At 38.5% G+C, this 23,519-nt stretch overlaps 1 protein-coding gene across 1 annotated transcript in view; it reads left to right on the top strand.

Annotated features, from left to right (window-relative positions):
• Positions 1–21,771, top strand: part of tmod1 (tropomodulin 1) — a 41,074-nt gene extending 19,303 nt beyond the window's left edge. The window contains exons 5-13 of the mRNA XM_084716103.1: positions 4,328–4,484; positions 8,502–8,618; positions 13,211–13,300; positions 14,375–14,505; positions 14,974–15,081; positions 15,936–16,079; positions 16,911–17,055; positions 18,829–18,928; positions 20,782–21,771. Coding sequence (XP_084572229.1) covers positions 4,328–4,484; positions 8,502–8,618; positions 13,211–13,300; positions 14,375–14,505; positions 14,974–15,081; positions 15,936–16,079; positions 16,911–17,055; positions 18,829–18,928; positions 20,782–20,800 — 1,011 coding nt within the window. The 3' untranslated portion in view covers positions 20,801–21,771. The remainder of the gene's footprint in view (positions 1–4,327; positions 4,485–8,501; positions 8,619–13,210; positions 13,301–14,374; positions 14,506–14,973; positions 15,082–15,935; positions 16,080–16,910; positions 17,056–18,828; positions 18,929–20,781) is intronic.
• Positions 21,772–23,519: the final 1,748 nt, after the last annotated feature.

The raw sequence follows: 23,519 nt of genomic DNA on the forward strand, positions 1-23,519 counted from the left end.
ATGTATATATATATATATGTGTGTGCATTTATATATGTATGTATACACACGTCGTCTGTGTCATAGTCAGTAGCATTAACCACTAAACAGCTGCTACACATATATATTCATTTTCATATATATATACATATATACATGACAGGCACCCCGCAGCTGTTTAGATGCGTAAGTAATGCTACTGACTATGACTCAGACGACCCGGGTACGAATCCCAGTCAGAACAATACCATCTATATCCGGGGTCCCTGACTGGCGGCCCGCGGTCCTAGTCCGGACCCACACGCCGTCCTATACGGACTCGGACCTATAACCAATAAATTATTAAGAATTTAAATTTTGACGGGACGCTTCTATTTTAACTGGCGCAGCTTTTCTAGTCTTTCCGGCGCTGGTTTAGCTGATCAGATCTGTTGTTAATTACGGAGTTTATTACAACAGAAACTGAACGTGATGGTTAATGACATCGACACCAACCAGATGCACTTATAAAACGAAACAACTGTATAAGGAGGCCTAAACGTAAAACAGGAGAGTCTGTGTTTCTCTGAGAGAAACTTTCAGACCTTCTCACAGCAGAGTGAACAGGTGAGGGAGGAGAGGAGGGCAGACTGATCACTAATCAATCACTGATACCGTCGTCCTCTCGGACTGATTAAAAAAAATGCCAAAATTGGTGACAAATCAAACCTGGGTGTCCACACAAATAAAGTGTTTGTGTGAAACACTGCAGAGTGAAACATCGTGCTGTTTACAGACAGTCTGCTGTCTGTAGTTTGACAGAGAGACAGAGGGTCGTGTCTAGAAGGGAACCCTAGACCTGCGAAAGATCGCGCGAGTTTGATATTTTAGTAGGAATAACGAAGACAAATCTCGCGAGAGTTGTGCAAATAAATAGTTACCTTCTAGACACGACCGAAAAAGGTGCGCAGCTCCAAAAATAGAAAATCATGTCGTAGTGCCAAAGTTTTTAATGTGGCGGGCCGCCATAAATAAAACACTATTCACTGAGTCACAGAGAGTCACTGAAACACTGATCACTGACCTGCTGTGATGGAAAAAATACTCACATTCTTTATTTAGGTATTTTTACATTGCGGTATTAGTGTTTTTACTTAATTACAATTAAAATATTTTGCATGTTATTGTTTCCTTTTTTTTGAAAAATCAAAATTTTTATTGCTGTTGTTGTACTTTAATGGTATCCTTATTGGTATTTTTTGATGACTAAATACAGACCTGCAAACTCGTAAGAGGAGAAAAAGGTGTCATGTTGGTAAACCAGTCCTCTGTCCTCTGGTGGTCTGGGAGCGTCTGTCCTGCTCAGAAGAAAAATGTTGTGATTTTAACATGTGAACAAAACATTCTGGTGACTGTTCCATCTTCTGTTTGTGGTTTCTGCAAACATTACTACCTTTACTTTTACCTTTGTGCTAAAGTAAATACAGTAAAAGTAAATCTACATTAAAAGTAAAGTTACTTTACTGAGTATGTTTACGTTAGCAATTTATAGTTGTTCATTTAATAGACCTGTCTTATCTTCTCTTTTGTATATTACCATTTTTCTTAAATAAAACAAAAGTAATGTAATAGAAAAAAATGCAGAACACGCAATATTTCTTATCTGATTACTCGATTAATCGGCAGAATAATCGATAGATTATGCTTTAATTTTACTGGTCCGGCCCACTTGAGATCAAATTGGGCTGAATGTGGCCCCTGAACTGAAATGAGTTTGACACCCCTGATCTAGATAGTTAGCTATCATCTTGCTAACATTAGCTAATTTAAGATGTGACAGTATATGTTGCTTTTACAGAAAATGGAGAAAGTTGACCGAGGTCAGTTTGCTGACCTGTTATTGTTGCACAGAGCAAAGACTTAGGACGGGTCGGTCTGTAAATGTGGTGTGACTGTGTAAACTGTTTGGTATGTTTTTGGAAATTGTTCGCTGCTTTGGCAGTATTATACATCGGAGGCTTAAAGAGAGACTGAAGGCAGAAGTATGAGGGTGAGAGAGAAAGAAAGTGAGAGAGGCAGAGAGTTTTGAAGAGAGAGAGGCCTCAGGGTGCTGAGAGAGCAGATAAGATAGGAAGCTATTAGTAGCGCTTATAAGAGCTTGGTTTTCAGTGCTGCTTTAGGTTGAAAATAACATGGTGAGCAGCAAAGCTCTGGGAAATGTCTCGGTCCTGTGTTGGGCTCGAGTACAGATAGTGACTAATGTGGGAGTTATACTGACCAGAGTAAAGATACCATAAAACCATTTCTATATATATCCAACTTTACTTTAATACTGAAACAGATCTTTTTCACAGCAGCCGTGCTGATATGAAATAGAAGGGTAATTAAGTTTGTAGTAGGCAACTGGACTTGATTGAACTCTATCAAGTCCAGTTGCCTGCTACAAACCTTGATACGCATACCATGACCTGGATGATTGAGAATATTCACAGACAAGGGTAATTAAGGTCCCATTCCATTTAGGGTGGCAGAGCCTTAGCTGTGAGCCAACCTGCTTAATAGCAGCACCCTCACTCTGTTTGACCTGAATGGAATGGAACCTTATAACTATTATTTCATGTCAAAATGGCTGCCATGAAAAAGGTCTATTGTATATATATTTATTGTCTCAATCCTAAAATATCCTCAGAAGTGTTTTAACATGTAATGCAATTAATTCCATATTGGTGTTGGGCATAATTTGATAGTGTTGTCAATGGATACCTGCAGATTGTATGAATATGTGAGTATCTTTTAGGCTCAGTAATGTACCCTGCATTTCTTGGTCTGTTTTATATATTTGGTAAGTTATTATCTTATTTATTCTTATTTCTGTAGATAGCTGTTAAAATGTAGGGAACATATCACATAACACGGTTAGAAGTGTCCTGATTTTCAGGTGTTTTTAACTGTTAATTCCTCTGAATGAAAGACTGAGGTTGAATATTTATGTATTCTTTTAAAGGGATAGTTCAGATTTTTTGAAGTTGGGTTGTATGAATTACTTCTCCATAGTAAGTGCAATACCTGCTAAGGTTGTTAAGGATTAATCATCAATCGATTAATCACGGTTAAGAATTTAACTATTTTAAAAAAGTATTAATCAATCATTAGCCAATAGTCTAGATGTGGCAGTAATTGAGCCTCATTGTTTTCTCTGGCTTTTGTTGAACAAGGAACTTAAACTTAAAGCTACTACAAGGAGTTTGTAGCTGGTTATGAAATAGTTTAAATTTAATACTGATATGTCTATATGACCTACATAAGCAAACAAGACCATCAGTTTGAAGATCTGCTATTTCTATTCCTAATTCCTTCCACCAAGACAGATCGTCTTTGTAATCAGATAAAATAACATCTGTTTAAATTTTCACAAATGAAGTTGCAGTGAGTAGTGTGTTAGCCTGTTAGCAATTTTTTTCTTCAGATAATTTTATGTTTTGTGATTATTATGGTGGAAACACTACCACATTTATCCACAGGAACCAAAATATGAAAGTTGCGTGTAGTAGCTTTAAAATAAGAGGGAAAAAAAAAAGAAAAAAAAAAAAGAAAATGCGTTTAGTAGCTTAGAAATTACTGATGATTAAATGATTAATCAATTGTTAGCTTTTTCATCAGCAAAGGAGAATGCACAAAATTTGTAACCCTGCTTTTTACAGTAGATGGCAGCTGGAACACCCCCAGTTTAGAGAAGCCGCAGCAGTACCGGTGTAGGAAGTCGCACAGTAACACAAACAAACCGCTTGACCTCAAAGGAGTCTTGTAGGTTTGAAGAGAGTGATATTTGGTTTGTATTACGGTGGATTCTCTTCAGAACAGGTTTGCTTGATGACAGGATAAAGCGGGAAAAATATTCTAAATATACAGCAGTGCATTGCTTAGCTTCCTACACCAGCATTTCTAAACAGGGGGAGTGTCAGCTGCCATCTACTGTAGGTGATACACTGACTATGGATAGGTACGTCATACAACGCAGCTTCAAAAACCTCAAGCTATCCCTTAAAACCACCACAAACCATATAAAATTCAAAGATGGTGCAGGATTTGTTCCTCACCCCTGACTGGAGCAGTACTCAAAAAGAGTGAAGTCAGTGGTCGCTCTGGTGTCTGGAAAATATACAATGGAGATTATTGATAAATTCAGTAGTATTATTGTACAAAGAGGAAATCCTGCACTGATTCTTTGTTATTCTGTTGAAAAGCATTACAGGACTTTACTGTAATAGAAAGAATAGACAAATTCACAAAAAAAAATTGTAGTAATATTTTTATTCTCAGTATCCAGTGCCAGTCCTTTTAAATCATGTAATTTGTCATCCTTGTCTAGAACGCGTTGTTGCCAGCTGGGATGCGGCAGAAGGACCAGACAAAGAAAGCTCCGACAGGAACATTTCAGAGAGACAACCTGCTCGCCCACCTGGAGAAACAGGCCAAAGAGCATCCTGACAAAGAAGACCTGGTGCCCTTCACAGGGGAGAAAAGAGGTAAGATCTAGTTTTGTCATGAACTCTGGGCGTCAGCACGGTTTCCCTAAATATGAGTGATGTGATCTGAGGAGAGGGTGAGGGTTCAGATTAACTCTCAAATTAATCAGGGCCCAAACCAGGGCTGCTCAAAATCCAAACCAAGGTCTGCATCTGGACCAAATGGCAAGTTAGTCTGGACCCAGCCAGTGCCTTCTGTTATGAAGACAATACCTCATGAAGTGTAGCTGTGACTCAGTAGCTGGAGATCGTTCACAGTGATCCTGTCCCCAAATGAATGTTTTTTTAATGTGGCTTACCTCAGCCAACCACTGTGCTGTGGTGAGTATGACTCCATCATACTTTGTGTCATTTATCTTCTGTGGTACAGGAATTAAAGCTTGATAGAGACTTTTGAATGGTGTCTGGATAATCTGTTTAGAAGACTGCAGTTGTTAGAATTGCACAGGTCTCTAAAATGCCCAGCAGAAATCAGCTGGCAGTTGGTCTTCTTTCCTCTGATGAAGTGAAGCAACCATTCTCAACAAACAGTGGGAAACAGTCCACAGGTGGGGCTCAAAGCGCCCTCTAGTGGGCCTAGGAGGCAGTGGTGCTGCCAAATGGTTGGATTAAAAAAAGAGGGTAACTTACAAAGCTAGTCAGTTGTGTAGAAAAATGTGCTGAAGAACTCACAGGCATAAAGAAAGTGTCACTCCAGTCAAGGCACCATACCAGGTACAGACATGCATGTCGGCTTGCTAACCTTCCCTCGGATGCAGTGAATTTTTTTCTGGCCTGTAGTGCTCTCTACCCATCTAGATTGTTTTGGTGTGAGATGAAAAGTTTTGGAGATATCAGCCATAGAGATGTCTACCTGTGGTGCGGTGAGCAGTTTCATGAAGGAACTACTTTCTTGATATTTCAAAGCAGTTCCAGTAGATTTTACTGCAGACAGAAAGTAGTTTTTTGGCTTTTTGAGCACTGTAGGACTAGTGCCATTTATTTCCAGAAAATATGTATTTTTGATTGGGGTGAATTGTCCCTTTAAAAGTTTTAAGTCAGTTCATTAAATGTTATTTTGTTGTTGACTGTTGTTTTTGATCTCTGACCTTGAATAGAAATTTAGACGTGGAGCTTTGAGTAATAAGTTTGAAACTAAGCCACAAGCATTAAAAGGTGTGTCAGGAAACCCCTGAAGTCAGAGGCCTGTCACTGGAGGCTCGGGTATCCATGAGGAAGAGGATTTCTTTTACTTCCCTTTAGGGTGATTGGTTCTATAAGACCACCACCGGACCTTGTGAGGCCTGTCAGCAGGCCAGCAGCAGGCCAGCAGCAGTCCAGCGTGGACACAGAGGTGGTGTGATTGATGGTGAGAGATACCAGACATCTCTATGTGAAACTCTAGAAGGTCTCCCTGCTGTCACCTTCCTCATGTTCTGTTTTGCTGGTGTTGCCACTTTAGTGTGGTTGCGTGTTTATATTTAAAAGACAGAGGAAGAAACTGCATTTCAATTTAATTTGACAGACCAGCTGTGAAAGTGCAGGTGGAGACGGTGAATGAGCAACAATCTCTGGAGCAACTGAAGTTTCTGCACCCTGTTCAAAGCTGTCTGTCCTCACTGCAGACACCAAAGCCTGCTACAGTTTTACAGGCCTGATTTTTACTTATCACAACTTTCAACAATGTGCAAATAATTTGGAAGGATGCAGTGGTACGAGTACAAACACAGGTGATTTTTGACCGAGTCACAGAGACATAAATGTACTGTAGCTGCCTCATTGGATGGCCTGGTTGCTCAGTTGGTACAACTTTCACCCCACATATGTCCCCCACTCTCTCTCCCCCTTTCCTGTCCTCACTACAGCTGTCCTATCTAAAAGAAAGGCATTAAAAAAATAAAAACAATGATTTAAAAAAACAAACAAACTTATAAAGCACTCAGTAAACAGATTGCAGACGGAATTAAAAATTTAGACTAGTGATTGATTTTGCAGGCAGGGAAAACATAACAACGCGTTGATGGCAACAGAGAAAATTCACTAACAAGAGTGTCCACAAGAATCCAAGATACTTGTTGCTTTTTGGAGGATTTGTTGTTTGCAAAAATAATTTCACTCCGATGATCTTAGAACAGGTTTTAACAATACTCTTTAGACTGTTTCTGTCTTCTACAGTAAGGCTGTGTAACCAGCAAATAAAAGAAAAACTATAAAAAGATTGATAAAAACGACAAAGGAAAGGAATTTAGTTGAAGAATATGAATTCTCTGTTGACCTGTCTTCTCAATAGCCTCAATGTTGACATCAATTGTTAGGGAGTTATCAACAGTACCAAAACATTTGTATGATGCAACCATTTCAATATTTTTTCATAGCAGATGAACTATTAGAAATAGGGGAAATGTTAAATGTATACCCTATATCTACAGGAGATGCAGAGTTTAGGTTATGTTTTGAAAAAATATTTATACGTGCTTGCCCATTCAAGGGTTAAAAAGCTGCTCAGCACTGTGGGCAAAATCTCGCCTCCCTCCCTCTTGTCAGCAGCCCCTCGTTGATGTGGGGTCAAAAAATGTCTGTCTGAAACTTGAGGAGCTGACCACACACTCACACAGACACCGCAGACCTATCAGTGCAGACACAAATCTTAGGGTCTTTACACCGTGTGACGACAGCCTGTGGTCAGGTGTGACCTGATGACGGGACACCCACCTCACACGGCTCAGCTGTTATGTAAGAGAGCTGGTCTGCACAGATCTCTGTGGGATACTCCACCTTAGTTTGACATTTACATTTACTTATGTTTTGTATTTTAATATGAGCTGTTACGTTCTAAAAAGTCAATGAGCTTTGTTGTTTCTGTAATTTGCACTAAAAATATGTCTTTTCTGTTTGTATAAAGGTGAAAGGTCACGACAGTGATTTATCCGCCATGGTTTCCAACTTGTAAAGAGCATTCACATCAAAGTCGTAATTGCAGTTTTTCTAAAAGGTCCAATATATATCTGATTTAGAGCTGCAGTTTTTGGGTCATGCTGACTCAGTCTCATACTGACTTACTGGGACACTTTAATAGACACTTTAAAGAGCAGAGCCATCGTTAATGTTATTAGTAACACCTGTGCTATGACAAGTCAAGATGTCTGCTGTGAAAAAGGCCATTTGAAAGTTTGTCATATTAGAAAAACCTGCCTTTACTCAGCAAAGTATCAGAAATATTGTTTAATATACCCCAAGTATCACTGTGTCAATGTCATTGAACATTTTATATATTAATTTTATATAATACTTACTATTTAATATACTAAATACAAATGTCTCAGGTAATTTTTTTGTTGTGTTTTGTTTTTTTTGTCACCTTGTTATGTCACATTTAAAGCCCCTACTGTCCACCCACACTGGTATTTTCACTTATTTATCTTACTTACTTAGACTTATTTAATTCAGTTGTTGCACCTGTCGCCCCTTTTGGCTCAGTGCTCCAGTGACTGTTGAGCAAACTTCATATCTCCTCAGTCAACTTTCTCCTTTTAGTGTAAAAGTGAGATATGGAGTCACACCTTAAGTTAGTCAGCTAGCCAACGAACCTAGCTACTGTTAGCTAAACACTAGCTAACTAGTTAGCCAGTGATGAGTGCTGATTAGCTAGCTAGTTAGCTTGAATTAAGCTAACATTATGACTGTATGACTTTGGTTCATGCTTTTCCGACAGCAACAAAAGGAGAAAGTTGACCTTGGTTCCAAGTTTGCTTGACTGTTAATGGAGCACATATCAGAAAGGGTCAGGACTTAGAAAAGGTCAGTTGTGTGTGCACTTGCAGATCAAACGTCATGATTTTTTACAGTCAGCCATGTTTTTTGTTCACGTTTGGTGGCGTTTTGCACGTGAAACACATCTAGTAGGAGTTCATAAATTTCCCCGTTCCGATTTGTCTCAAAAGCAGCATAATCAGTCAGTATAAGTGAAAATCACCTGCGTTGAATGTGGAGGGGAACCTTTACAAAATGTTCTATTAAATCTCTTCACTCATGTTGCAGGTAAAGCCTGGGTGCCTAAAAAGAGGGTGGACCCCATCATAGAGAGTGTGACTCTGGAGCCGGAGCTAGAAGAAGCCCTGGCTAGTGCCTCTGATGCTGAACTCTGTGATATTGCAGGTAACATAATCACACACCCCTCACATCTCGGCACAGTCATACACACTGCAGTACATGCATAAGATCTTTTGGTTTCAGTTTTCCCAAGATATACACAATATTGTTTTTTTCCATTAAATTTTTGCCTAGATGTTGTCATCCTGCACCACATTTTATTCCATTGCTCAGTGTCTTCTTACAGTACTACTACAGTAGACATTACTTTTACCACAAGTTACAGTCCTTGTGGTGAAGCCAGTTTAAAGCATACTTCATTAGTACAAACTCTGATTCCCAAAAAGTTCCAAGTTATAAAAACAGAATGCATTGATTTCCAAGTGCTTTTTGACTTTTTCTCAATTTGAATCTAGTGCAAAGAGCACAAAGTACTACAAAGCCAGCGTCTGTGATGGTGCGCGGGTCTGTTAGTGCCCATAGCATCATGGGTAACTGTCACATCTGTGAAGGCCCCATTAATGCTGAAAGGTACATACAGGTTATGGGGCAACATGTGCTGCCATCCAGACAGTGACGTTCTTCTTATTTCAGCAAGACTACGCCAAGATACATTCTGCATGTGTTACAACAGTGTGGCTGCATAGTAAAGGTTGTGGTACTAGTGCAGTCCAGACCTGTCTCACATTTAAAGTGTGTGGTGCATTATGAAGCACAAAATACAACAACTGAGACCTTGGACTGTTGAGCACAAGGACATCAAGAAAGAACGAGAAAGAATTTTCAAAACTCAACCTCAGTCCTGAATGCTTGCTGAGTGTTGTTAAAAGAAAAGGTGATGTCACAGTGGTAAACATGCCCCTGTCACAGTTTTTTGGAGTGTGTTGCAGCCATCAAATTCAGTATATTTGCAAAAAAAAAAAAAAACAGTTTATCAGTTTGAACATTAAATATCTTGTCTTCTCACTGTATTCAATTGACTATAGGTCAGAAAGTATTTGCAAATCATTGCATTCTGTTTTTATTAAGTTTCACTCAGCGTCCCAACTTATTTGCAATTGAAGTTTTTCTATTTTTCATCCTGAATTTTGTATTATTGTTTTGTCTCATCTGATTTGAACATTGTTTATAATACTAAAACAATACAGATAAACCTTTTGGATTTGGATTTTTGTTTTAACTAAAACTTAACCACAAAGAGACACACTCTCACACACCCACATACTTACATAATGACATCTGAATGAATGATTTTCACAGACTGGATCTGATGTGCAGGTGTCTGATTATTATTCATCTTCTCTGACTAATCACTGTAAACACCATCATGCCCCCAACTCCCCCTCACTCATTCACATTTCCTTAATCCAGATCTTCTCCATTTCCTCTAGCGCTCCTTCCACCTTCCCTCCACCCTTCCCTTTCATCCCTCCATCAGTCCCTCCATCTCCTCCACCTCCTCCATCCCTGCTGGATGTCTCTGTTCGCTAGCTGAACACCGCCCAGGGTATCTGTAGACTGCACGCAGTGTTTGCATGGAACGATTCTGGTCCTCTGTCATGTTCATGTTGTCTGCTTGTGTTTGAGGAGACATTTAGCAAAACCGCCCAGCTCGACTCACTTATTATATGTCAAATGTCTCTTCTCTACATGCATTACATGTGGATTTTTACGGATTCTGTGTAATGTATGGCAAATATAATAATGCATGTTCAAACTTTTAACATTTGATGACTGAAAACATTTATCTCAAAGAGTAATGCAGGGATTGTTTTAAGCCAAAGCACATTTTTGGTGGCCCCAATATAAATTTAAGTACAACCGACACAGAAAAGACAATTAAGGCAATGTAACACAGTCTCTCTTAAAAATTAAGTTAACTCCAAAATCCAAAGTGGACATTTTTCCTCTTACCTGTAGTGATATTTATCCATCTAGATTGTTTTGGTGTAAGTCACACACCACTGTGCATCATTGTACAGATGTTTGCCTTCTGTCCAATATAAATGAACTAAATGGCACTTGGCTTGTGGTTATCAACATGTACATGCACGTTTGCAGAAGGCTTGCAGAAGGAGGGTAAAAGTACGCTACCTACAAGTAATATTTGGTGGCAACATAGTAACTTTGGATCACTCCATATTTTTCACCCTGCAGAGGTTTCATTAACCTTTTAGTTGTTATAAATTCTGTTATACAATTTTGTTATAATGATACATAAATGGATAATAATTAATCAATTATATTGTAAGCACTTTATAAATCATTAATAATCTGTTACAACACAGATAGATAAAAGGGGCAACAGTGACCTGTTGTTTGCCAAGTGGTGAGCCCATTTATCTTATTGTTCTTTACCATCAGCAGCATTTAAACCTGTCAGCTTCATCGGATATTTATTTTCATCGGGTATAAGTCACTAGCATTTAACAACTGTCAAAAACTTGCATTTAGCATTAAATTAGCACATCAGATTAACTGATTCATTCACTAAGGCTTTGTCAGTATAGTTTACAGCAATTTGCTGTTTCACACTGTATAATAAGGCTGCCTTTGCTTTGTTATAAATAGTAATAAGTCATTAGTGAATGGTGAGGGGTTGTATACTTTACAGTAAGGCTCCCTTTGCCAAACACAAATGTTAGTAATGCATTAGTAAGATTAATTAGTAGTGAGCAGTAACTGCATCTTGCCAAATAATAACTTGTTTATAATTATTAATTAATGATTTATAAAGTATTTACTACCTAATTATTAACTCAATTATAGACAATTTATAAATCATAGTAGTCTTATTGTTAAGTGGCACCTCTCTTTGTAAATGGGATATATTACAGTATGTAAAGGCATTTAGTTGTGAGCACTACCAGAGTCTCTTCCACCTGCATTAGCATGGCAGAAATCTGTTATCAGCTGCTGTTTAGAGCAGAGGTTTTAAATGAGAAACATTTTAGGAGCACAACAAGTCCCTGAAGTTGTCAAAAGTAACATGCTCTGCTTCCAGTCGGAGCAGCTTGTGTTCCCTCACTGTTTATGTCTTTGTGAACTGTTCTAATGCTCTGGATCTCTCTGACAAACACACAAGGTTATAATTCTATCTAAATGGTTTCTCTCATGTAGAGCAGCTGCTCAGTCTAAAAACATATGTCAGATTCACTGCTGCCAGGACACAAGCAGATTTCCTCAAGTCGAAATTCCTCACAGGCTGATGTATAGGGTTGAGCAATTAGGACAAAATCAAATACTTGTCTCACAATATACTTGATCAAATGCAATAAATATCAACATTGATAAATGTCAGTATCGACAGATTTGTGGGTATGACTGTTGATACTTTCACAAAATATTAACACAGTGATCGTTTTGATTAATGATCATCAGTAATGTAGATTTAGTTCAGAAAATGACATCATTGTAGTGTAATGCAGCCTTTAAGACCAGGAAAAGACAGCAGTTAAGGCATATTATGATAAGGGCCGACTGATGCTGGATTTTTATGGCCAACACTGATATTAGGGTGGAAAAAATGTAATTGCCAATATTATTTATACAAAATATAGAATATAGTATAATATGTACATGAATTCATTTCAATGATCTCTCAAAGGTTTTTAACACTTGTGACAAAGGTAAACAATAAATGTAATTTATAAATATCTAAAAAAAAATATATAAATAACTGCAAAAAACAAATACAGCAAAATATATGCATACATTATATATATATGTCTACTTGTATATATTCAGATATGTATGAACAGCAAACTTTTTAATAATTATAAATATTTTAAATAATTCTAGAAATTATAAAAATTTATACATTTTAAAAAAAACAAATACAGCAAAATATTTTGAACTTGAATCAAGAAATAGGATCAGACATACATAAAACGTTGCTTATCAAGCTAACAACTAAAAGCAATATGCACCATGTTCTGGCAAAAAAAATCATATAGATGCATACGGGACAACATATATACTAATATAGCTGTAAAAGGCCAACGCTGGGAAGATAATAAACTAAAAGCCAGTACTTGTTTTAGAGTCCGACCAGCATATCTGTTGACTGTTATTATCGCCAGATGTCGGCCTATCACAGTCTGATATACTGGTCTCTATCAGTATCATCATTATGTAATCCAGTATGCGCTTCTATTTTGTATATTTGTGTTATTTTATTTATAGTTATTTACAATTATTGACAGTTTCAGAGCCCTGCTGTCATTTTGGACAATCACATTTATTGTTAAACTGTAAAATATCCTGCCTCTATCACATATGATGATGTATATGTTCTGTATTCTGGATATTCTCTTCTTTATAAATTATATTGGTCGATATATCGATGTTGACATTTTTTTCTCTTTAATATTGGTATCTTCATTGGTCCAGAAATTCCAGCACTGGTCAGGCCTCAATATGTTTTCACTTCGAATATTGTTTCTTTACAGCAGACAGCTGCTCGATGATGTGTCATCGATGTGTCAGGTTTGACTTGCTGTGATGCTGCAAGTACTGATGTGCTGTCTGTATCAGCATGGTGGTCCACTGTACGGCTGTAACCATGAAATCTACTGACTCTTTTCAGTGACTCTTCATCTGTTTGTTCTCTTTGTTTTTTTTTTCCGTCCTCACTCAGTCTTCTTGCTGTCTTCCAGCCATCCTGGGTATGCACACCCTGATGAGTAACCAGCAGTACTATGAAGCCCTGGCCAGCAGCACCATCGTCAACAAGCAAGGCCTCAACAGTACGCACACACAGTCACACACACACACACACTCACGCACAGATGCTCACACACACATACTAAACCTTATGTAACTGGGTCTTTTATTTGCATGACCTGTCATCACTTGGTTCAATCACAGATGCGTTTTATGCATTTTTTTTTTTTTTTTTGAGAAATTAGTTTACGTTTCCTAAAATAAAACAGGTCACTCAACAGATTTGGAGAAAATGTGGCCTCATTGAAGAAAAATGTTGAAGCAAGTTAACTTGGACAGGAATCAAGTGGAATGATCTCATGTTGGCAGAATGTTAGTTTATTTTACCAAAGATGATCGTTTTAATCTGTGTAACTATATTTGTGCATGCATGGAGAGATCAAGCTTAAGTCCATGAGTAGAGTAGAGTAGAGTAAAGTAGAGTAGAGTAGAGTAGAGTAGAGCAGAGCAGTGTGGTTGCAAGATTAGCGCCAAGCATTACCAGCTTGAGTTAACTAAAACTCCCTGCACTGTCTGGGGAAAATATTACACCAAACTCAGTTTAAAAAAATATTATACATATTAAGAATTCCTTACATTTCCAGAAAAACATAACTCTAGAAACACGAGATAAAAGGTGTCATATGTTTACAATCTTCTTATCAATTCTGCATCATTATAATCCATAAAGTTCAACTGTATTTCTGCACAAACTTTACATTTTAGCCCCCTTAACTCTGTTGCGCTAAACTTTTAAGACATGGGGAAAAGACTAAAGCTTGATATGTAGATTTTCTCTAAAATAACATACCATTAGGGACAAAATCAAATATTTAATATTTATATTTTTATATATATTTTTGATCAAATACCTTGATACCAATATTACGGCTGTATTGTAGGGATGTATACTGGTGCTTTCACAAAATAAAAACATTATGAGATTTTTGATAAAGACAACACTTCTATATCAAAACATAATGATATCCAAAATCTAAGACGATATCTAGTCTCATATCACGGTTTTCGATATAATATCATCCAGCCCTAATGGTAAGACTAACAGCAACTGTCTCCTGCTGTTCATGAGACTGTTCTGCTCTGTAAATGTACTTTAGGTGTGATCCAGTGCACCCAGTATAAACCAGTCCCTGATGAAGAGCCCAACTCCACCGATGTAGAAGAGACACTGTTGAGAATGAAGAGGAACGACCCGGACCTGGTTGAGGTCAACCTCAACAACATCAGGGTAAGTGTGGATATGAACTTAGTGCTAAATTTTTTTCAACTCAAACAGCAGAATTTGATTTTGTTGTTGTAGAAGCTGTTTAAGTTGTGTAAGTTGTAGAAGTCAAATGAAACATCAGTTTCTCTTTTAATTATAGTCGCCTGTCCCTGGTAGTATTTTCCAGTAATTACCACTGAGGATAACCAAACTTTGTCACCTGAAAAATACAGACCATGTTTAGTCCCAAGAGAAAGACACAGAGCTTGGCGCACAAATTTTTATTTTCAAGTTTTCATGCAGATGGAATTTAAAAACTCACCTGTCAAGAAATATAGAAAAATTGAATAATGTATGTTGTAAATTTGTGATAAAATGATTTTCTTTGAACAGAACAAAAAAGACTAAAATCACTCTGAATCTTTTCTGATTTGAGTTGAGTTTGATTGAGTTGTAATGTTCAGGCATTGTGTGTTTTTTTTCTTCACTCAGAACATCCCTGTGAAGACTCTGAAGGCGTACGCTGAGGCTCTGATGAAGAACACTGTGGTGGAGAGGTTTAGTATTGTAGGAACCAGGAGCAACGACCCTGTAGCATTTGTAAGTCACAGCTGTAAATTACATATATACATCAACATGCTGCACATTTGCCTAATCTCTCTGCAACATAGGTCAAACTAAATAAAATGTTTTTTTTATTTAGTGGTTTTGTTTCATTTAATCAATCTGTGGGTTTTGCTGTGCAAAATATTCTATTATAGATATTGGCCTTCTCTACTATGTAACGGGACTAAATGGCACGAGCCCTGTGGTGTTCAAAGCACCAAAAAAATAAGAGTAAAAATTCAAAACTAGTAAACCCAGTTACTCAAGATAACACACGAACTTGGTTGTGAACAGTTTTATGTAGGAACTACTTTCTTTCTAAGAAAGTTTGAAATATTCAGTAGTAGTTCTGGTAGATTCTCCTGCAGAAAGAAAGTAGTTCCTACATGAAACTGCTCACGACAAGCTCTGTGGATTATTTTATGCAACCAGGTTATTTAAAAAGAGACACTGGTTTTGAATTTTTCTTTTTTTTTGTTTCTGTCACCACAGGAGTTGTGCCATTTAGTCCTATTGGAGAGAAGGCAGATATCTCTACAGCCGATACCTCCAGAACTAGACAACTCCAGATCAGAACTGCACAAACAACAGACCACTGAAGGCTGTAACTAACCAATCAGAATCTAGCATTCAACAAAGCCGTCTCGTAAATCTATCTATGATCTACATATCAAGATGCAGTGTAGTTTAAATCCTGCTAATAAATCGTGTTGCATATTATCACTCTATCACTCTAACAAGACCTTCAGTCTCATAAATACACTTTATGTTGACGTTTACCCTCGTAAATGACTGCAAAGCAATGAGTGAATTGAAGTTGCAGTCTGTGTGTTTGTGTGTCTCCTCAGGCCCTGGCAGAGATGTTGAAGGTGAACACGACGCTGAAGAGTCTGAACGTTGAGTCTAACTTCATCACGGGGACTGGAATCCTGGCCCTCATAGAGTCGCTTCAGAATAACACCACACTACAGGAGCTCAAGATAGACAATCAGGTAGCTACCGCATGGAGCACACACAGACTCACACACACGTACCACGTATAAAAATGTGCGTGGGCGTGTGCGTGTCAGGTAGTGTACACAGGCCGTCTCTGCCACGTCAGTGTAATGCCCCCGATTGCTTTGTGATGCGTCACTCTGCAGAGTTGGACTCGTGTGAGTCACTGTTCACTCATGAGTTCAACTTGTTCAGTGATTCTTTTTTCTTCACTGCTTCACCATCTTTCTCCTGGCTTCCTTTGCCATTTGCATTGATTGATTGAAAGGCTATAAAACCAAATCAAAAATAGCACCTGCCACTTTGTCTTCTGTTGCCATGGAGATCACCACCTTTTGGTCTTCTCTTTCCCCCAGTGTTTCCATCTTGCTATCACAAATACCTGGCCAGGCATCATCAGACTGATTCACAAAAAAGATTAGTCTGGAACCTCTTACAAATGAATGAATGCAAGTTAATAGATCAGAGATTCCCAAAGTGTTGTTTGGCTGTGAAGGCACTGCAAGGTGGGCTGTGAGAGGTCATTAAAAATAAATAAAGTTCTTACTATTAATTTTAATAATATCAATTTGCACTGCATTGCTGCATTCACATGGGAACGTGGCACCAAGCTAAGAATCTCCAGTGAAGATTTAGGGTAAAAACATGGTGTAAATGACAGGGGTGTCAGTGTTGTTCATGTGTTGGTTTGTGGGGCTCATGTAGTGTTGGGGGACCGTGGCACTGGAGCGTCACTGAGCCGTGTTTCAGGTCCGCCCCCAAAAGATCCTGACCACTGAAATCCCTGAACCGTCCTTCACTCCCCACCCTCTCTCCCTAAACTCCAGAGCCAGCCGTTAGGAAACAAGGTGGAGATGGAGATAGCCAGCATGTTGGAGAAAAACACCACGCTGTTGAAGTTTGGATATCATTTCACCCAGCAGGGTCCGCGCCTCCGAGGCTCCAATGCCATGATGAACAACAATGACCTGGGTGGGTTACACACACACACACACACACACACACACACACACACACACACACACACACACACACACACAGATGCAGTGTTAAGTCCAGGAAACAGACACATACAAACACATTTCATACCAGCTCTGACAAACTGAATCAGGAACATGACAAAAGTTCATGAACTGGACTTTTTATTGATAACATTTCTCCCACATAATGTATTTGATGACTGAATCAGCTCACAGTGCTTTAGTTATGTTATTGAACTTGTACCCGGTCTGTCAGTAGTATTGTGTTTGGCAGTGTTGGTTGTTATGTGCGTCAGTGCTGACACTTTATCTTCACTCTATCTCCTCGGGTTCTGCTTTAATCAGACTATAACAGAAGAATCTGAGTGATATCATCGGCCGGTAACTCAGTAGTACGGCCAGAGAGCCCCAGCCAATCAAAACAGCGGCTTCTTAAGTCATGACATCAGCACTAAGAAAAGAGACTGTGCATGAGAGAGAGAACAAAATGAAACTGCTGGAAGAAGTGGGCTTTGTTAATAAAAGGAATGTAACAGTTATGCACAGGCAGTTTGTCCTGTGCAAAACCGTTACAGTTAAAGGGACAGTTCACCCCAAAACGAAACATTTCCAAAGGCCTGTAGTGCTATTTATCCATCTAGATAGTGTTACTGTGAGTCACATAGTCTTCTCTCCAATATAATGGGACTAAACGGTATTTGGTTTATGGAGCTCAAAGCACCAAAAAAACACAATTCAATAAAATGCAACATCAGTGTACTTCACAAAAATCAGGACCCAGATACTCAAGATAATAACTACTTTCTTTCTAATAGAAAGTTTGAAAGATTCTATAGTCGTTCTGGTAGATTCTACTGCATAAAGAAAGTAGTTCCTACATGAAACTGCTCACAACAAGGTCTGTGAATTATGTTGAGCAGCTGGGTCATGGTTTTTGGAAAGAGAAATCGCTGTTTAGTTTTTCAGATGAATTTATTTGCCACTTTGAGCACCATAGGACTAGCGCCATCTAGACATCTGTATGGCTGGTTTCTCCAAAACTCTGCAACTCACACCAAAACTTTCTGGGCAGATAATTAGTGCTCCAGGCCAGAGAAAAAATATGTTTCATTCCATTCATTCATTCATTAATTTCTTTTCTTTGTTTCTTTCTTTCAAGCTTCACAAAATGAATACTTGATCAGTTACTTTGTGAGTCTGTTCACTCATGAACGTAATAGAAGAAGCAGTTTTAGGTAGAGCTGCAGTGATTAGTCAATCTATCGATTAATAGAACAAAAGAAAATTAATTGCAAACTACATTGATAATCAGTTACTTGTTTCAGTTATCTAATATTTATTTATTTTCATTCAGTTTTGTAGTATTGTGATAGTAATGACTTTGAATTATTTTATTTAATTAAAAATATGTATTTCTGACGTTCCCCCATGTACCACTAGAGGGAGCTTGCATATCACCAGTGGTACATTTACCACAGTTTGACAATAGTGGAACTAAAAGATTAAGCGAATAATTGTGAAAATAATTGTTGATTGCAGGTTTAGAGATTGAAGACAAGTGTGAATCTATGCTGTTTGTCTGTCTTTACCTCCACCAGAAAACATTTAAAAACAACTTAGGTTAAACTCAGAATCATAACTACATTTGGGCTGCTTTGTGTCTAATGTTTTCTGTTGTACTTGTTATGTGTCATTAACCACTTGAAGTTGAGTGTATGTGTCATAACCCTGTCATAACATTTTCCTCCCTCCCGTCATCTTTAAGCCCGGGTCGTCAGGTCAGAGTCGGACGGCTCCTTCACCCTCACTCTGTCTGTGCCTGAGCTGGAGCGGGCCTTTGGGAAAAAGTTCAAGTCTAAGACTAAGTACAAAACAAACAAACAAACAGGAATACAAACACTGCACCGTTTGACCGCTCAGCCTCGCCTTTCTTCTGCCAACATCACCTGGTTCTTTTCCAGACCACAGGAGAACGCTGCCAGCACCTCTGAGAGTTTCTCTTGCTTCATCACTTTCCTTCTTTTCATCTTCTAGTCGTCTCTGGTTTGCAAAGACTTCTGACAGCATCTCCCACATTTAGCTGTTGTTGCTCTCCAGTCCCCACTGCGGTCAGGATTTTTTTTTTTCTTGCCACAGTTTCTTTACATTTCCTAAAAATGTATTAGAACTAAGGAAGCAACAAAATGAACAGTACTGAAGTCTGGAAGATCCAGACATAAGGAAATATGACTTATATGATATTTAGAAAATTCAAGGGCACTCAAGTTTTGCTTAACATAAATAAAATAATGAAAGCTTGAATATGAAATATTAATATTTTTGTAAAACTAAAATATCCCATAATTTCAAAATACGGAAGAATAAACAGCAGATAGGATAAATTTCTGTCATATGTCCTAGCAAGAGCAAGACACTGATCCTCTAACACACTGGACAACCGCATCGACTGTATACCTCATCTGTCTTTGAAATCTGATTGGACAAGATGAGACTGTCTCTGTTTTTTGCTTGCTGTAGTAGTTTTGTGGATTTCTCTCTTCTTTTTGCTGTACTGTGAAGCTGCAGAAACCTTTCCCACATCATTTTCCCAGTAATAAACTGGAGCTTTTGTCTGTTCTTTGGCCACTTTATTTATGTTTCTGCTTGGCCTTTTTACTTTATTACATTGTTCTTTTCTCCCGCCGTGTTCTTTCTTCTGTCGCTGCATCATCTGGAGGCATCCAGCTTCCTCTGCTCAGCCTCTGTCCTCTCAATCCAGCAACCCAGCTTTGGATAAGAGCAGTGTTTCAAAGTTGGCAACTGCCCTGGGGCCCCGAACGCTTAGTGGCCCCAAAGTTTCCAGTTTCACTGCGTGGCAATTAGTTTGTAATCATTTACTAAATTGCAGATTTATATAATTACAGTATGAACTAAAAGGATAGCAACCCCAAAGGGCAAGTACACTGATCTTACACATTAAGCTTAGATGTGAGGAGTTAGAAAGAAGTGACTTTACTAGACCGCTGCAGCTTAAGGCTATGATTTGGTGCTACTAGCATAACAAACCTGAATCTGTGACTGAACTTTCGACGGTCGAACTGCTTTTTGGGTAATGTAGGCACCAGGTTTTGATAAGGAGGAAGCACGTGTGGAATAAAAACGATGAAATCTCTGGTTCTACTGCATCAAATTTGTTTGTTTTTTTAACTCTCTTTATTTTATCAGGAATATTCCTGTTAAGTTTTGGCCCTTAGTCTTTCCTTGTATATTGTTGTTACATGGTGTATTTTGCTAAATAAATAACTAATACATAAAGAATTCACAAAGAAAGGGAGAAAATGAGGGTGTAGTAGGGGCCCTCGCATCATTTTTGCCCCAGGGCCCCATAGTGGGATGATCCACCCCTGCTCATATCAGTATCTTACATTTGTCTTGTGCTTTCTTTCCTTCGAGAGCTCTTGCTAAAGCCACTTGCCACCTGAAGAAAAAGTTCTGTAACTTAAATCTTTCAATCTTCTCTCAATCTTTTGCAGTTGCCTCTCTTTGCTTTACTCATGTAAAGCAATCAGGCAGGTCTGTGTTGCTCTGCTTTGACTTAAGCTGCTGCTGCTGATGATGATGATGATGAAATACCTTCTTGCATTCAGGTTCTAATTTTTCTCTTTCTCCTTTTCCTCTTTCCTCTTTTCCCACCTTCCCTCTCACCCTCTCTTTTTTCTTTCTCTCCCTCCACCTACAGTAAGAAAGAGAAGGCTTGAGGGAGGACCCATCTTCCCCAAGTGTCGGACGAATGTGTAGAAACCAGGGCTACTCTCAACCCTCTCTTCCTCTTCTTCAAACCCCCACCATCTTTCCATACCCACCCTCTTGTCACCCTCTTCGGCCCCACACCATCGACGGCCTCCCCAGAAGACCACGCCCACCACATCAGGTTCAACTCTTCCATGTTCGGGGGAAATCTCTGAACTCTTTCAACTTCTAGACTACTTTATAGTAGATATTGAAGGATCATCAGCAGTGTCCTTCTGAGCCTTGAGTGCATGCAAAAGGTGACATGTGCTTATGTTTTTCTGCTCCGAATTTTGAATTTTGGGTAGCTGCAGGTCATCATGAATCCTTCAATATCTCCTCAAGGGTCTAGATTCCTTAATAAGGGCGGCTGGTTTTCAATGACGGCCCAATGAAAGGTGACGGGACACTTTTAACAATCCCTGTTTCTGTTGATGAGTTGAATGAATTCTAATTATTATTGTCATGCTGTAAATGAGTTGTGCTGTCATTACTGTTGTTCCCAAAAGTTACTGATGTTGCTCTAAGGTCAACATACAAGGTATTTTTAACCAATTATACACAAATGCTAATGTCTCATTTGAATCTGATAGAACCCCTGAAAAAACTCAATACAACCCCATTCCAAACAATTTGGGACATTGTACAAAACATAAATGAAAACAGAATGACTGGCAAATACCTTTCAACTTGTATTCAACTGAACACAGTACAAGAAGAAGATATTTAATGTTCAAACTCAAAACGTCATTGTTTTTGTAAATATACACTCATTCTGAATTTGATGCCTGCAACAAAATTCAAAAAAGTTGGGACAGGAGCAACAAAAGTTGTGGATTCTTAAAAATACACCTGTCTGAAACATTCCACAGGGAAACAGGTGACTTTGTAACAGGTGACAGTATCATGATCGGGTATCAAAGGGGCATCCTGGCTCAGTCATTCACAAGCATGGATGCAGTGAGGTTCACCACTTTGTGAAAAACTGGATGTGCAAATAGTCCAACAGTTTAAGAAAGTTTCTCAACACAAGACTGCAAGAATTTAGTGATTTCAACATATAAAATTTTTAATATCATGAAGAGATTCTGAGAATTTGGAGAAATCAAGTTCAAGTTAAGACTCTACCACGCAAAGTGAAAGCCATATATCAGTAACAACGAGAAATGATGCAAACTACTTTTCTTTGGGTTTATGAGGAAAAGGACCATCCAGATTGTTATCAGCGCTGACTTCAAAGGCCAGCATCTTTGATGGTATGGGAGTGTGTTAGTGCCCATGGCATCATGGGTAATTGTCACATCTGTGAAGGCCCCATTAATGCCGAAAGGTACATACAAGTTTTGGTTTCACATTTGCTGCCATCCAGACATCTTTTTCAGAGACGTTGCTGCTTTTATTCAGGAATCAATATCAAGACACATTCTGCTCGTGTTACAACAGTGTCTCTTCATTGTAAAAGAGTTCAGGTACTAGACTGACCTGCCTGCAGTTCAGATCTGTCTCCCATTGAAAACATGTGGTGCATTATGGAGCACAAAATACAGCAGCCGAGTCTCCAGACTGTTGAGCGCCTGAAATCCTGTATCAAGCTGAGTGTTGTTAAAAGAAACGGTGATGTAACACAGAGGTAAACATGCTCCTGTCCCAGCTTTTTTGGGACGTGTTGCCAGTATTAAATTCTGAATATATAGAGTAACACACACACAACAATAAAGTTAATCAGTTTAAACATTAAATATCTTGTCTTTTTACTGTATTAAATTGAGAACAAGTCAAAATGAATTTGTAAATCATTGCATTCTGTTTTTATTTCAGTTTTACACGGTGTCCCTACTAGTTTGGAATAGGGCTTGCATTTGATTTTGATGTTATTGTGAAAATCTGATGTTATGGCCTTCTTTCTATTCAGCCTAAACAGTATTTTTAGTGACTCCCTGGCCTCAGATACTAAGCTAAACAGATTCTTCAGTAATGGACAGATAGATTTATAAACGTGGCTACTGTGAGATTTGTCGCTATATACAGAATATATTTATTTGTGACAGACCTGGGAAAGAGTCAGAACCCGTTCAAATACTTGACATAAGTTGGATCTGTGGTGCTGGATAGTGTAATAACTTGTGTAAAAATGTCTGTAAATGAAAATGTACACCTTAATTACACTTTACATGATCCAGCATTTATAGTTCCAGTCCCTGCGGGCAGAGCATTCCTGCTAGCTGGGAATGGCATCTGCTAATTCAAGTTTTATTTACTGACATGAGATATTCTATAAAAGCCACTGTCAAATGTCTTTTGTATACAGTCCTCCATGTCAGTCAGACTACAATAAACCAAAGTAACTGTGAGCATTTGAAAGGACTTCTGTTACACTTTCAACCAGGTCTGGTTTGTTGATTGTGTTTGTTCATTTTTATTTACTGGAGCTAAAACGTGTGGTTTAATATGAAATGGGTGGTACTGTTGACTTACTGTGTATTGCAGGTTTCACATTAATGCCTCAATCCAGGTCTGGAGGATTTCAGAAGTGCATGGTAGACACAGATTTAAAAACACAGGAAACCTCTTATGTCTTTACAGCTGTCAGATTTGACTCATCCTTTTTACTGAGGTAGCAGATTCTCTGCAGTTTCTAAATGCTTGTCAGAAGTGCCAGGTCTTAAATCAACAACTGAGCACCGAACA

The sequence above is a fragment of the Lutjanus erythropterus genome, chromosome 3 (assembly GCF_056507025.1).
Source record: "Lutjanus erythropterus isolate fLutEry1 chromosome 3, fLutEry1.hap2, whole genome shotgun sequence".
NCBI lineage: Eukaryota > Metazoa > Chordata > Actinopteri > Lutjaniformes > Lutjanidae > Lutjanus > Lutjanus erythropterus.